The 16,290-nt window shown below is 42.6% G+C and overlaps 1 protein-coding gene across 1 annotated transcript in view; it reads left to right on the top strand.

Moving 5' to 3' along the window:
- Positions 1-16,290, top strand: part of LOC308138848 (mitogen-activated protein kinase kinase kinase kinase 3-like) — a 43,217-nt gene that overhangs the window by 24,779 nt on the left and 2,148 nt on the right. The window contains exons 16-34 of the mRNA XM_080508123.1: positions 500-552; positions 1,373-1,411; positions 3,479-3,553; positions 6,288-6,339; positions 6,494-6,875; positions 8,976-9,082; positions 9,442-9,483; positions 9,731-9,815; positions 9,915-9,994; positions 10,143-10,203; positions 10,967-11,084; positions 11,249-11,307; positions 11,517-11,620; positions 11,721-11,892; positions 12,010-12,078; positions 12,163-12,255; positions 12,367-12,437; positions 13,102-13,157; positions 13,877-14,123. Coding sequence (XP_080364249.1) covers positions 500-552; positions 1,373-1,411; positions 3,479-3,553; positions 6,288-6,339; positions 6,494-6,875; positions 8,976-9,082; positions 9,442-9,483; positions 9,731-9,815; positions 9,915-9,994; positions 10,143-10,203; positions 10,967-11,084; positions 11,249-11,307; positions 11,517-11,620; positions 11,721-11,892; positions 12,010-12,078; positions 12,163-12,255; positions 12,367-12,437; positions 13,102-13,157; positions 13,877-13,964 — 1,806 coding nt within the window. The 3' untranslated portion in view covers positions 13,965-14,123. The remainder of the gene's footprint in view (positions 1-499; positions 553-1,372; positions 1,412-3,478; positions 3,554-6,287; positions 6,340-6,493; positions 6,876-8,975; positions 9,083-9,441; positions 9,484-9,730; positions 9,816-9,914; positions 9,995-10,142; positions 10,204-10,966; positions 11,085-11,248; positions 11,308-11,516; positions 11,621-11,720; positions 11,893-12,009; positions 12,079-12,162; positions 12,256-12,366; positions 12,438-13,101; positions 13,158-13,876; positions 14,124-16,290) is intronic.

Below are 16,290 nucleotides of genomic sequence, written 5' to 3' on the forward strand. Positions count from 1 at the left end.
TCAGTTTCAAACTGGAAACAACTTCTTTTGAAGAAGAAACATTGCGGCCGTTTTTAAGGGGAAATTGAGCATCAATGTCAATTTCATGATCATTCGATCTGACAAAATACTAACATCTTGTGATTAGTATTAATCCACAATGTGAACCCAGCAAAAGTCAAATCTGCACACCGACAGTTAGCTTTAGGCTCACGGTGTATATTTGTGAAAGTCTGTTTAGAATGTATTAATAAGCTGCTGTTTTCTCTGGTTATAATATATAATTGTTTGTATTTCCAGCAGCCTGTAATAAGCGTCGGCCCAGCGGCTGCTTCGGCGCTCGTTTGCTATTTGAAGAGGGCTGTAGTGGTAGACGCGACTGCAAAGTGTAGTTTACTGCCTCACCTGGGCCGTGATGTGCAGCCATGTTTATGAAGAACTTATATACTTACCAGTGCTTTGACCGAGCCGGATACCAAGCACTGTGTCACAGTTGTAATGCGGTGTGTTTGTCTTGCAGGATCTGCAGTTGGAATATGGCCACGACTCACCGAGTCTGCTGGGAGGAAATAAGTACGTCCCCCATTGTTTTTCTTCTTCAGACTCCCTTCACGTCACACTTATCTCTCCAGTTGTTTATTAACTTTTGAGATCGGGAAAGACTGTGGACAAAAACATGGAGAATGATATTTATAGTTGTAATATTTCCCTTTGTTTAACGAGTCTCCTTAATCAAAGGTATTAATATACAGCGTGACAAAATAAATATGTATACTGTATTTAAAAAAAACACTTCTAGGACACCTGGGATTTTATTCCTTGTACAAGTTATTTTTCTTGTTATTCACATCTACTTACAAGCTCACAGTTATCCAATTTCAAAAGCCATTTAAAATCTAACGCACTTAAAAAAAAAACTGAGTATACAGTGCATGAAATATCTAAACAGACACGTTTAGGCTACAACACCTCAATACTTTCCTGTATTTCACATATTTTTAATAAATGGAAACTTCAGGAATAAAAAAAAAAATGCATGAATTCCATCATGCTTCTTTCAGGCAATGTAAGTATCACGATGAGAGGCGATGATCAGTGCAAGTAAAACATGTATTACATAAAACATCCAAATAAGGGACTGGGCAAACGTGTTTAGACTGTAATCAAATGAGGCTACTAGATATTTTCCTGTCGTTCACATAAAAGTCGGCACAGTTTCTTGTGCGTTGGTCCAGTTTGTGTAACTGTGAAGAGCAGATTTGTGATGATAGGCCTTTGCCAGTGTGCAAATGATTATCCTGTGTCCGTTGGCTCCCTCTGCTCTGCAGCACAACATGGACAATAAGTTTTAATTCACTGCAATAAACCGGATCTGTCCTTTTCATATTAACAGGAGTCTCCTTAAATCTGTGGAGGAGGAGCTGCAGCAGAGGTAAGTCCAACTCCTCTTCTTTCCCACAAACTCTCGAGCGTGCCTCGGTCTGCTGGTGTCCTAACCACGCCCACCCATCAGCCAATCATTAACGGCAGGACTAATCGGTGCAGTCACATGCGACTAACGCTCCCGGTAATGACTTCAGGCTGTCACACCTCTCTGCATTCTGGGTTGTTTTTTTTTTTTTTTGGGTGTTTTTTCCCCCCCCCCCCTTTTCTGCAGCTTGCTTCAAGCTTTGATGCCATCAGGAAAAAAATGCTGGGCTTTATAGAGGCGTCCTGTAGAGCATGGCTCACACACACTCACACAAATACATGCACACACACGCAAGACCACACACGTGTACGTACAATTGCGAAGCCCAGGATGCAATGGGTTTCATTAAAGCAATTAATTTGGCCGAATCTACAAAGGAAGTCTTTGCTCCGAAAAAAATCGATGATTGCTGATCTTGTGCTCTGCTGTTTTTCACGAGGCGGCCTGATGAGATACGTGTGTTTCGCTGTGTTCTTTGCTCCACAAGCATACATACAGTACATGGAAAAATAATATAGAGGATAGAATATAGAGGGTCGGACGTCGTCCTTTGTAGTTGTTCTTATGAGTCAACGTGGAGAGAAATGAGTTGAATCTCTTTTGATTGTGGTTGTTTTCAAGGAGCGAGAGAAATAAAGTCAAGTTGAGAAACAAGAAGTAGACAATGGAAATATGAGAAGTAATACACGCTGGTTGTATTATTAACCCTTTACACCAGGTACTTGGTAACTGAAAATTTTGGGACGTCATCAAAACATCTCAACAATACAAACCCAAACTAAACCACACAATTGTCAATAATTTGTATTTTGAAATGACCAGCGAACAACCTGCATTTTCACTGGATTCGGCCTTCCTTTTGTAAGAAATGTGGAGTTTACCAAAGAAGTCAATTTGCTTGATATCGCAAGTCTTTAGTTTGAGTTTAGCAGTTCATGATTTTTTTGCTTTTCGTGTGTTGTGATGGTCAAAGTTAAGGCTAAAGTTGATAACGGTGATCTGGCTCCAGTTTCAGTCTTTCAGAGGATTAGACGGCATGTAAACTGGGCCGAGCTGTGACACGTTGACGTTTCATGCGAATACTTTATTATCTTCTACCAGTAATTGTCACAAGTCTTCAGATCCTTTGTGACATCTGAAAATGACATTTGCTTGTCGACTATGTTGTCATGACCCATTAGTATGACTTCAAGTTTTTAAACAGTTAATAGTGTGGCCCTGAGAGCCATTGTTAATTCATGAATTGTGTGAGATGCGTACTTTATTTTAAGCCTTTCACAAAGCTACGTCTATTCTCGGAGATTATCCAATTTCATTAGTGTGAAATCTCAGATGTAAGGTGCTTTTACTGAAGAAGGAACAGACTTGCTAAGAGAGCAACTTACCTCTTTAGCTTTTGGTATTTTCGGACTCTATTTTGTCTCCTTGCTTCTTTTTGATCAGCGTAAGCTGTTGACATGAGCTTTCATTAGTGAGTTGGGGAAAATAGGATCGATCTTTGTGATGAGAGTGTTTTGTTTGACGGCAGTTTCACACTGATCAACGGTGGCAACGTACACACTGCTGCTTTTGGGGAAGAGGAGAGGATTTCGGCACGTATACTGGCTCGTAGGCGGCTTCCGCTCAAAAGAGCGGCTCTGTAAGGACTGTGCGGGTTCAGACAGCTGGAAAAGTTTCAGTGGGGAAGTTTTTGTGTTCTGTTTTGTATTTTATTTGTATGTTTGTTGTGTGATAGTTTTCTGGTTACTATCTTGTTCAGTCCTTTCAGATCTGCCTCAGTCTTCAAGAGTTAGTCGTAGTTTGTAAACCGGGCTTCACACAGCTCTCCCTCCCTCCCTCCCCTCCCCTCCTTCCTCTGCCCTCTTCCTCCTTCCTCCTGCTCCTTCCTCCCTCTGTTGTCCCCCCCCCCCCCCCTCCCGTCTCCTTTGCCTGCACCCCCCCCTTCTCCCCACCACAAACATTCCCCCCCTCCTTCCTCCCACCTCATTTCTTTCCCACTCCCCCTCCTGTCTTCACCTCCTCTCCCAGGGGCCATGTGGCACACTTAGGGGATGATGAGGATGAGGATGATGATGGTGCAGATGATGATGAAACTCACACTCAGTAAGTTCCCCCCCCCCTCTCTCAGCCTTAGAGCGAGAAGCCTCTCCTCTTCTCCTCCCCGTTCTCTCCATCTTCGATGGACGAGGAGGACGAAGAGGAAGGCTTCCTTCCCGTCTTCGCCACAGTTTCATCCACGCATCACTGAGCAGCACACGCCACCATCACGCCACATATGCCACATTGTGTTTGTGTGTGTGTGCGTGTGTGTGTGTTCACCGCCTGTGTGTCTTCCATGCTTGTACCGGTGCTTTGTGTGGCGTTTTTCACCCACTAACAAAGATCTTACCCCAAAATAATATTACAGAGAGCTATTAAAGTACTTTGATATTTTCATTAAAATCAACCTTTAAAATCAGTCCATAAGAAGAAGTTGAAGGATTTTTAAGAACTTTTGTAACAAAAAGGAAAAAAAAAAAACCCACAGCATCAAAGATTTAATGTTGGTGACATGTCAGATTTTTCACCGCATTAAATGTTCTCTTTGCGCAACGTGAGATCCGAGTTCAGTCTCATTCCTGAAAATGAGTGATCCTCATGATCTCGTCGTCTTGTTTTGTTCTCCGCTTGCATCGCCATCTGTGTGCCTTCACGCTGCCGTCTGTCTTCCCCCTGCCTCGACAAAACCGAGGCTCTGGCGTCCAGCCTCGTCCCTCATTGTTTAAAAAGCCAAACGTCTGCAGTGCGCCAGACTGTCCTTTCTCCAGACATTTTCCGCCGTAGTCGGGAGAGACCTTTTGTGCTTTTTTATTTTAGGATCTGTGCTTGTCATGTCCACACTTACAGTGGAAAGAACCAGAATGAATGTTTTATGTTTTGAAGAATAGAATCTCCAACGCTATCCCCAAACTCTTCACATGGTCTCTTTTGAAATCTGAATATTTTTGGTTTTATAAATAGCTTGTTTGTCCAGGGAGCCTGTTTACATGATCGTGAAAGTCTGATAATTAGAAGGAATCCGATAAGAGGAATCAAATTGGACGTGTTTGCATGCACTTCAGAGGCTGAGACTCGAGTGTCTTAAACTTCCAGTTATGTTAAACCAGAGGTGTCCAAACTATGATCAACCGCGGCCCAATGTTCCGATTTAATTGGCCTGTAATGAGTTCTAAAGATGAAATTAAAAATGGCCCATACATGAATCTTGTACTTATTGTAGTTGTATTCTATTCCCGAGTTTCACCACTAGGTAGAGTTTAAAAACGATGCCTCAGGGGTCGTCAACCTTTTTCAAACAAGAGTTTCTTTAAGGTATTAAAAGCCGACCACGAACTTCCTGCGTAGTTAATAGTTGCAAAGCTTTTAACTAAAACAAGCCTAATAATTGAAAAAAATGTTGCAGAACTCTGAAGATGCCGGATAGCAAGTGAGTGGAGAAAATTTGTAACAACTTCAGCAACATTCGTTACGTCTATTAAATGGTGGAACGAGTTTAGACACCTTGTGGTCTTTTTTTTTTTTTTACATGGTGACGCCAACAGTCTTAACACTCTGTGTTTTCATTTCATTTGATATGAGATTGTTTCATTCGGAAGTGTCTTCTGGTCAACTGTTGTTTCTGTTTGCTACGATTATTTTTGGATCCATGTGCAAGTGGTTAAAAAGTGAAATATGTCAGATTGACAGGTATACATGCTTCAAAGTATTCGAGTTGTGTTGATCTGAGTTTTCTTACTCTTATAACTGTTGCCGTCTCATAAAGCATGTACCACCGTGTTGTTTGATCATGTGGAAAGCCTCCAGAGATCGTCTTGTGTGCATGTAAACGGGCTCAAAGTGTTACTAAATATTTGTCTTTTTTTAATCTTCTCTCCTGACAATGATTGTGGAAATGTAAATTGTCATTCTTAAGTTGTTTTTCTAAGGTGTACAAAGTGCAGAGTTAGTTGCTCTTATTTGGAAACCTTTTCTTCAGGGCTTTTTAAATGTATATGAACCCGAGAGGACCTGATCACCACAGATCGGTGTGATCAAGGTTTAGAGTTTGAACTCATTTGAAGGCGGGTAGTTTGTCTTTTGTCTGGCATACAGCTTAACCATGGAGGCTCTTTTCTATTAGTGTTTTTTTTTTTCTCCTCCTTTTTGATGAACTTCCAACCTTTGTTCATTCTCATTGACCTGCTGATTCTTTGTCAATCATTAACAAATGGCTCTTTCAGTCTAAAAGCTTAAAATGTCTGGATTAAAGTCTCTGAATATCAGGCTGCATCACGCATGTTTGTTGTCACTGTAATTAATATTTGAGGACATTAAAGTGTTAAAATTTGGATATTTAGAGCATCACAAAAACTGTGATGATGTTTTTTTTATGCTCATTAATCCAAAGTGTTTATCGTAGAAATTTGGAATGAAATGGCAGATCATCACTCTGATCAGAGCTTCTGGTCTCAGAGACTTTTATCGCTCTTCTCCCTGCTTTCCTCCATGTTTCCAACACTCCCGCTTGATATTTAGTGACTAACCTCCCGTGTCGCTGTGGCTCCACCTGTCATTCCAGTGTCTGTTAACATCCACTCACTCCATAAAAACGGCTACATTCTGTTCGGCGTGGATGAAGAAATCCAAATGTGTTGATGTGTTTCGTGATTAAATGAATCTGATCATGTAAAATGGTTTTAAAGTTACATGTAACTGTCACTGCAGTGCAAACAGATCTGTGCTCATGTTTACAGTGTTACCCTTGCTGTCTGTGGACAATATTGAGGGTTTCTTTCCCTCAAACTTTGTCCTACTTTAGTAAATCGAGCACCATCATGAGGCCAAAGGTCCCGCCTCCACTTCCTCCTAAGGTAAGAACAGCTCTTTCTTTTTCCTGCAGCCACACATCTCAAGTTATCAAACTATTGTTTCAAGAAACCGCTTTCAATATAGCTGACGTGCAATTTTTATGATCCCACCCCACCCCCACAAAAAGAGAGTTGACTGTCCTTTGTCCTCCGCCAGCCCAAGTCGCTCTGCTCGTCCCAGCCGCAGCCACAGCAGCTAAAACACGACGACAGCCAATCACACAGCGAGGACGACGGCGGCGGAGGAGGGACCATCAAGCGCTGTCCGGTCCCGGAGACGGCGAGCCCCGCCCGGGCGGCCTCCAACGTCCCCCCGCGGCCGCCGCCCCCGAAGCTGCCGCCCCACCGCCGCAGTAGCCTAGGTAACGAGAGCCCGAAGCGCAACGACGTGGAACCCTCTGCCCCAGAGGATGATGGGAGCTTTAGGCATTTCTGGGAGTGGCTCCACACGCCTCACACAGAGGAGGAGCTGGAGGAGGCGTGGGAGGTGCTGAAGGAGGTGAAGGAGGAGCAGGAGAAAGAGGAGGAAAAGGAAGAGAGTAAGAGCAGCCGATTGGTAGATGGATAGTGTCCGCAGACCCTGTCGTCCCCTTCGACTGATTGTGTGGTCTCCCATTAGTCACCCCCTCCTAGTCTGATTTATTTGTTCCATTAACAAAACCGCTTCTTTGCATTTTTTTTGTTCGTAGCTCCTTTCCGTCCATCTGCTCCCCGCTCAATATCAACGTTTGTCTTTCAAGTCGTAGCTGTCACAGCCGATTGGTTGTTGGCCGTCCGCCTCGATTCCTCAAGCAGGATGATGCTTCGGCAGAAGCAATCCTGTATATCTATAGAAGAGCACAAAAAAAATGTAGAGTTGATGCAATTATTTCTATGAAGATACATAATGGAAGATTTTCGTTTTATTTATTTCGTTTAAAACACCAAAAAAACAGCACTTGTCATGCTTAAAAATTTAAATAAAATGGACTGAAAACAGACAATAAATATCACGACACAAGGTACACAAGTGGCATCACTTAAATTGAAGTTACTGCAAATTTAACAAAAGGAAATAGTTGTATTATTATTACCTTTTACTGTCTAATTAGGAGCAGAAACGTCAAAAAAAGAAACAAACTCTTTCTCTACAGATTTTATTGGCGTATTAATTTCCACTGGTTTAATACTGCCAAACATTTTCTGCAGAATTATATTTTTCTCCCCTGAAGAAAGAGAATCTGCTTTACCACCAGAAGTATTCAAACTATTAGTTTTTTTCTTTTCTTCCTGTTAGCATTTTGTCATAAAGTCTGGTTGAAAGAAGCTATAACACTTTGGAAACATTGACACAATGAAGTTACTTTCACATATTCTGCAGATGCAAGGGATGGCATTTAGATTTTGAGGTACAAATATGTAATTTATTGTGGTTAGACGAGCAAATTGCTGGTGGTTGGAGGGCAGAGAGTGGAAATGCAGCCATGCAGGAACTGTCCTGTAATGCCTCAGGAGCTGCGCTGCCTGCAAATGTTTTGATCTCCTGATTATCAAACGGAGGAGGAGGATAAGTTCACTGTCTACAAAAAAAGAACAAATCCCGCTGTTTTAGTTGACAATTATTGGATTAAATATTATTGAATTATGATATTATTATCTGTTTATACCAACTTGGGTTTAATGTTTCATTCATGGACTTTAGAAAACTGAATCATGCCTTTTTTCTTGTTTGCTATAATTTCTCCCTTCCTCTCAAACATTCAGGTAAAAGAGCCTTATTGGCATAAACAGCCATGGGTTCAGTGGTTTTTAAATGTTTTACTGTATCACCTGATAAAATGTTGACCTCTAAGTACCACCACAACCTGAACAAATAGTAGCGTGGTCTTCGCTCTGGGAGATTTAGCATCACTCCTAACATGAAGCACGGTTGTTGATTTCCAGCCACAGCCTCCATGTAGAAAGCAGATCAGATCCTCTTTACTCATAAATACTCTGTGACCGTCGAGATTACAAACATTCAAGCGCAACAAGAATGAGCATGTAATGAATCAGATATAGGAGGTTGCTATTGTGACAAAAAAGGAAAGATAAACAATGCATTTCATGTGTTCTATACATTTATTCTACTATATTTAACACTGGTGGGACACGTAGCCCAATGTGACGACCAGTGTTTGAGTTGACAAACTATCAACTATTCAAGCAACTTCAAAACTGCTGCGCAACAAAATAATTGTTTCCTGAAAGCCACGTGGCTCAAGAGCCAAAGTGAGTGCAGGCGCCTGGTTTATCTTGCAGATGTTACGTGTTCTAATCACACACTTGGTCGCTCATGACTATATTTGAGCCTCTTGTGTTCTTCCTGCTGGCCTCCTCCCTCCTCCCTCCTCCCTCCTCCCTCCTCCCCTCTCTCTCCTCTCAGTAGCTTGTTTTTTTGTTTTTGTTTTCCCCATTTCAGTTCAACTCTTCTCCGTGTGCTCACTCCTGCAGATCAGATTGTGTCCATTAATACCAACAATGACTTTATGTGTGTGCGTGTTGTGGACTGTCTTTCCGTCTGTTTGCATTTATTTGCCGTCCTCAAGGACTTGCACACCTCCACTCCGCGGGGCTTCTGTCTCATATGTGTCTTGTGCTGTGCACGTCTGTCCTTTTAGGTAACGGGCTCAACTCGCCCCACAACGGCGAGAGAGACAGTCCAGCAGACAGGCAATCCACGATGCCCCCTAGTGTTCCCATACGGAAAGACAAGAAGGATGTTCCGGTAGGATGATTGTGGTGGTTTCACAGTGTCCCGTTTCAAGTACTTTTATTAACTTAAAACATTGAGCGATCAAGCCTTGTGTCTTTGCAGTGGGGGTCTACGGCGGCGCGGCTTCTCCCCAAAATCAGAGCGTTTACATTCAGATCACTTAATTCATTATTGGATTAAATCATTAGTTCCCCAGCAGGATAATTCCAGATGTCAAAGCAGCAAAGGAAACTAGTACTGATGAGAAGAATTGTACATTATAGGGATAAAATGTTTTATAAAGTGCAAGGTGCATGCGACTGCCGACTACTATTCTCTCATTGTTTGTATCCAGGCATGTTTTTTTTTAAACGAGTTTCCTTTTGTCTCAGAAGCCGATCAGCAATGGTCTCCCTCCAACACCCAAAGTCCATGTGAGTGTCTGTTTTTGTCTCTCAGAATAAATGGTTTTAATAATAGCCGCGAATCCCAGCATTGTCCGAGTTGATTTAAATTAGGTTTGAATTGTACTCATACACATCCAAGTTGAAAATGTCCATTTCTTAATAAACGGTCTGAACCTCCTCACTGCATGTCATGAATCTTGGAACTTCGCAATCTTCAATTGGAGAAGTTGATCCCATATATGACTTTTTACAGATAATGTCCTCTTCGTTTCAGATGGGTGCGTGTTTCTCCAAGGTGTTTAACGGCTGTCCTCTGAAGATCCACTGCGCCACCTCATGGATCAACCCCGACACCAGAGGTAACCAGAGACAAAGGACGTCAACTCACACCGAGCACAGGGTTATTTAGGGGATTAAATCACAGGAGCTGCCAACTTCTGCATGTCGTTGTGTTTCAGACCAGTATTTGATATTTGGAGCTGAAGAGGGAATCTACACGTTAAATCTCAATGAGTTGCACGAGACCACGATGGAGCAGGTGAGAAAGCATGTGTGAAGTCACAATAGGAAACTTTATGGAACTTTTTTTTTTTTTTTAAATCTCTTTTCAGGCTGTGGAAACAGTGAAAGTTCATGTTTTGTGATTTGTCACTTGCGGCTCCTCACTGTTCTCACTGTGTCTGCAGCTCTTCCCTCGACGGTGTACCTGGCTTTATGTTATGAACAGCTGTCTTCTTTCTATATCTGGTGAGTTCCACCAAACACAGCCGCTTAAACTTGGGGGAACGAGGTGAAATACAACCCGACACTTGAGATATTTTATTTTGCCACCCAGCACCGAGCTGCAGTTCAAACAGAGGCTGGTGTTACTGATCACCTTCACTCGCATAATTTACAATGAACTCATCTTCCGTTTGGCCTAATTTATCCTCGCATTGCCGAGGGAATAAATATTTTGTGGGATCATCAGGTAACACAAACCCAGTGCACCATTTATCATCGGCTTTTTAGAGAATTTAACAGCAAAGAATTGAAGTACAAGACAAAGACGGATCAAAATTAAATAAAGGTGCAGATACCAATCAAAGGGGGACAAAAAGTTGCTCCTGCTAGACGCCCATTATTGAATTGTCATACAGGGCAAGTTAGAAAATCTAATGGGAAGTAATTTCAAAATAAATACACATAAATACACAAGTAAAGTCAGTCGTATGGGGTTGCAGTGTGATATCAGTAAACACCAGGGTCTCGACATGCAGAAAAGCCTCAATGCTAGATTGAAGTGACCCATGGTTTGCCTTATTTAGTTGTTTGTTTGTTTATTTATTGAAGAGATTCTATGTATTATTGTGATTGTAATGCTGTAATGACCATCTGAATCAGTATCTTCCTCTGAAAAAAGCTCTTATGTACATTATGGTAATTTGTTTTGGGTTTTTTTTAATCCAAAATGGGCAGCTTGGGCTCTCTCCACATCATTCTCTCTTCTCCGCTGTTTGTTTGTTTCCAGGAAAAGCCTCGCAGCTGTACTCTCATAGCCTGAGCGGACTGTTTGAACAGGCCCGACAGTTACAGAAGCTGCCAGTAGCCATTCCCACACACAAGCTGCCTGATAAAATGATTCCCAGGTAAATCTGCAGCCAGGAAGTTAATCAACTACAAACTCTTGTGTGGTTTGAAATACTTCAGTGGTGATTAGATTCAGTCTGCACAGAAACCTCACAACTTGACAACCAAAACACTTCTGTCTGTCAAACTTTACATTTCGTTTCTGTTCCTTGTCCGATTACAGGAAGTTCGCTGTGTCCAATAAAATTCCAGACACTAAAGGATGCCAAAAGTGCTGCGTCGGTGAGTCCTCTGAAGATGTCATAGTCTTTGTTCGCGTGCTTAAGGTTTGCCTGATGGATAAAAACAAAAAGCTGCAGTTTTGTGTTTCTGTTGTGTGACGAAAGATGCGCAAAGGATCAAAACCATTCAAACAACCACTGTATGCGGTTCCCTGAGCTAACCTGTGTTTGGCACGGCTGTAATAATAGTCATTGATTGTTTCCGTGCAGTTCGGAACCCGTACACAGGCCGCAAGTACCTGTGTGGAGCCTTCCAGTCCAGTGTCATGCTGTTGGAGTGGGTGGAGTCGATGCAGAAGTTTATGCTCATCAAGGTTAGATTATTTTTATTAATGTTAAAAACTTCCCATGTATATTCAGTGAAACCCACTCATAGCGAGGCTCCTCACGTCTCTCCTTCCGTCCCCTCTGCAGAACATCGACTTCCCGCTGCCGTGCCCGCTGGAGGTCTTCGAGATGTTGGTGGTCCCGGAGCACATGTACCCTCTGATCTGCGTGGCGGTCAGTAAAGGCACCGAACTCAACCAGGTGGTGCGGTTTGGCACCGTCAACCCAAACGCTACCTCCTCCTGGTTCACAGAAGCAGGTGGGGAAACGCCGGGACGGGTTCAACAAGCAAAAAAAAAAAAAAAAAAAAAAGGCGCCTGTGGCATGAAGGCAAACAAAAGCTAATGACTCTCCCTTCGCTTGTCTCTTCCTGCAGACACACCGCAGACGTGTGTGATCCACGTCACCCAGCTAGAGAGAGACACGATCCTCGTCTGCCTCGACAGTCAGTCACTTCTTTATATCTCATGTCCATCAGTTTCGCATTCTCTCCCGCGATTCGCTCACCCTTTTCCGTATCTCTGAACAGGATGTATAAAGATCGTGAACCTCCAGGGCCGGTTGAAATCCAGCAGGAAGTTGTCCGCTGAGCTCACCTTTAACTTCCAGATTGAATCCATAGGTAAAGCGAGAACATGAATATCTGCTTTTGGATTTTATGTTTCACTCTTGTAGCACGAGCTGCTTCGTAGGCTCTTTTCACTGCAAGAATCTTCTTGTTTTTTGTCTCAAGTTTGTCTGCAAGACAGCGTCCTGGCCTTCTGGAGGCACGGCATGCAAGGACGGAGTTTCAAGACCAATGAGGTGAGACTGACGAATGTGTCTCCTCTCTGGTGAGGCTGTATTTAGAGAATCTCATGAAGTCTAAGGCCATATTCCCTCTTCCCCATATCGAGATTATGATCGAGTTAATCAAGCGTTTCTCTGTGTGTCTTTAGAGCGCCGTCAATCAAATCTCTTTCTTAGTCTTTACAATTCGCACTGAAACAATTCTTCAACTTTCTTCTCCTCAAGTCTTTCATTCCACTCAGTGAATCACTATGAAAAACAAAACAAAACAGATTGAATAATATGTTTATATAACCCAATTCTGCCTCTTTGTTCTTACAAATGCAAAAATGTGAACGTCACTCCTCTTCTTCAACTATTAAAGATTTTTTTTTCTTTCATTTTGATGATTCGTCCCCAAAGTAAACTGAAAATACCGAAAAAGTGAAAATATGTGGGTTATTTTAATTATCCTCAAGGAGACCACCTTGGTAAATGTTGACCTAACATCTATCTGAGTAAAAAGATCAACTGGGCTTTATGCTCGCTAAAATCGTGTCGTTATTCACAAATTGTTTGTTTTAAAAGAATTGTTCACCTGAAATTGTGTGTTTGATGCGTCTTGGGTTCACCCAACGTGTGGGCGATGATTTGATGAGTCACGTTTCCGCCACGTTTGATTTGTCGCCTCCCTCATCAGATCACTCAGGAGATCTCAGACAGCACACGCATCTTCAGACTACTGGGATCAGACAGGTGAGACACAAACGCGCTTCAGCGACGCTCCCCCCCCCCCCCCCCCCCCCCCCCCAGGTTCCCCCCACCACCACCACGCTAGAAAACACAAGCATACCCACAGACACACACTAATCTCCTCTCTGATGTTTCGCCGCTGAAGACGTGCCGACGGTCGAGACCCCGAGGCGGAGGACACAGGCCTCGCTCGGCGCAGGTACCGTCACAGACAAACTCTAAACTCTTTCTGTCGGGACTCTCCAGGTCTGCTTACTGCTGGGGGAAAAGTATTGTGTGAAACCTGCCAGTTTTTAGACACGCCGCCTGAATCATGCGAGTTAAAGACCCCCCCACCCCCCACCCACCACCCAGCCCTTCTTTCACTTCATGGATTGGCAGAACCTCCACAAAGGGCCACGTCTGGATCATTTCGGGGTCTTTGGTCTCTGAGGACATTGAAGTTATTCTATTTGAAGATGAGCTTGAACAAGAATTAACAACTGGCGGTCTTCCTCGGGGTGGACAGACTTCTCAGCATCGCAGGAATAAAAAATTAAAATAACAGGGTGTTTGACAAATGTGACAACTGTGTGTGCTGCTGGCTGTGATAAACCCTGGTCTACGTCTTCACTGTGCGCAGAAAACTAACCGAGACTAGCCGAGTCTTCTTTGGGGATCTGGAGCAGAATAAAGAGTGTGTGTGTGAGATATTGAAGTGTGTGTGTGTGTGTGTGTTGCAGGGTGGTGGTGTTGGAGAGCCGGCCGACAGACAACCCGACGGCCCACAGCAACCTCTACATCCTGGCAGGCCACGAAAACAGCTACTGAGACTTCGCCAACACACCCCCCTCCCCCCTCCCCCCTCCTTCAAATCACTGCTGCAGACAGAGGAGGAAGCATCTCACTCATCACGACCCCCCCATGCCCGGACCGGACCCCCCCATACCGCCACGTCTCCCCCCCCCCGGACCGGTCCGAGACGAGCAGGTGCAGCTCCTCCACTCGCTCGCAGGCACAGCAGTGTTATATATGTGTATAAGTGAAGTGTGTCGTGTTAGAGCAGCAGGCTGTGGATTCGTTTTGGGGAGTCGAGCCTCTTTTCTTTTCTTTGTTTCTTTTCTTCTTTTTTTTTCTCCTGAGCTCAGAAAGTCGAGGAAACTCCGCCTCTTTAGAAGAGCGACTCCGCCTCCGAACTTTGACCGATATCACCCCGCCCGCCTTCCTCACACTGGAGGCGGGGTTGGGGGGGAAATAAACAAAAAAATAAGGAAAGAACACAAAAAAAGCATCCAGTATGGGAATCGGACTTCAACATGACTTCTACTACTCGCTCCACACATACTATTACTACAATTACTACTGCTACTTGCTTCAGCTTCACAGTCTTGCACAGAAACACCTTCCCTCCATTTTCTCATTCATTACAGTCTCCACTTCTTTTTTTTTTTTTCTTCTTCTTCTTCTCACCGTCTATTTTTTTTTTTTAACTCCCCTCTTATTTATTGTGGCATGATGTAACTTTAACAATCAGGACGGCTTTCCTGTTTTATTACTTTTTCTTTTCTTTTTAAATTTTTTTTTGTTTTGGTTTTTTTTTATAAAAAGAAAGGAAAACGATTATAAAACTTGGCCACTATCGCGCGCATTGAATTCCCTTCACCACAACACACAAGTGCTTAATTGACCTCTATTTAATTGTTGTATATATAAATGTAGTATTTTTTTGACGGACCGACACTAAACAGCCCGCTCTTGTAGATAGGCGTGTGTATAGTCGCGGAGGAGCGAGATGGACGTTTGATTCACGTTGTCGTTCCTCCGTCACGTGGCCACCTCCAGTAATCTGATTACTCTCACCCCGGCGTAGAGCTCAGGATCCAAGTGGGCGGATCCTGATCAGTCATCTTCGTTCTGCATGTGGCGGCATCGTAGCCCTCTGCTCGCTTGCAACTGTCGTCTCGGCAACGGCAGCGTTCACTCGTTTTAAGTTTGTTTCCCTTCGTTTCTATTTTTTTTTTTATCAAGCGTCTTTCATCCTTTTTTCTTTTTTTTTTTTTTTTTTACTTTTCTATTTTATCGAACCACTGGTGTTAAGAAAATTTGCACAGAGAAAAAAATATTATTTCATAAGCAAATGTGATGTCATTCTAATATATGACCGTGTGTATGTGTGTGTGTGTGTATGTTCGTAGACATAGGTTATTTACATACCGGTGCATCACGGACAGATTTGGTCTTTAACAAGTGACAGTTCGACCTCCAGGCCTGATAAACAGAGAAATTAAAAAAGAAAAAAGAAAAAAGCATTTGGACGTTACGGCGTAGATCAGTTAAAGCAGCAGTGCATCATCTTCAAACATTGAAACTCGTCAATTATTTGAATAATGATTATGAAAGGGTTGAAAGTAGGTGCAGTGGTTTTCCCTCTTTGCCTTCCATCAACAACGTCCAGTGTTCAAGTCCAATTCAGGGCTTTTCTGTTATTTTGTCTCCCTCAAAAAACTAATGTCAAAACTAACCCACCGGTAATGTAGAAAACACACTAAGAACCAGGACGGACTTAACCCATATCCATCATTTCATATTTTACATAGAATAAAGTTTTTAGCAATGAGAGTTTGACAGAAATAGAAATTTAATAGTTTTACACTCGTAAAGTATAGACTAAAATGTTTTAAATCTCAATTGTCATAAATATAGATCAGGGTTTTTTTTTTTTTTAAGTTATCAAATCTTGATTTTATTAAATAACTTTTTGATTTTCGTAACTTAAAAGCTAAAAAATATTAAGGTTAAAACAAAATTAGGTCGGAATTATTTCGCTTGACGTTTGATCAATTTAAAATATCGGAGAGATTCACCGTTTGAATAAAATTTTTTTTAACTGATTTAAGCAACATTAAAAACATTTTTTAATCTATTTCAAATCCTGTCATCTTATTAAAGGCCAACATCTGTACGAGAGCACACACTACATCATGACATGCATGTACGAGTGTGTTTGTGTGTGTGTGGCCGTACACTACCAGTCTTTACAAGCTGTGACACGAGAAGTGGCTTCAGAGGACTTTAACACTAGTTTAGCTCAACTTCACGCGGGAAAAAAAAAATCTTCCACGGCTGGAACTTTTACAGAGAACTTGTCTCCTTATGT

The sequence above is a fragment of the Blennius ocellaris genome, assembly GCF_963422515.1.
Source record: "Blennius ocellaris genome assembly, chromosome: 13".
Lineage (NCBI taxonomy): Eukaryota > Metazoa > Chordata > Actinopteri > Blenniiformes > Blenniidae > Blennius > Blennius ocellaris.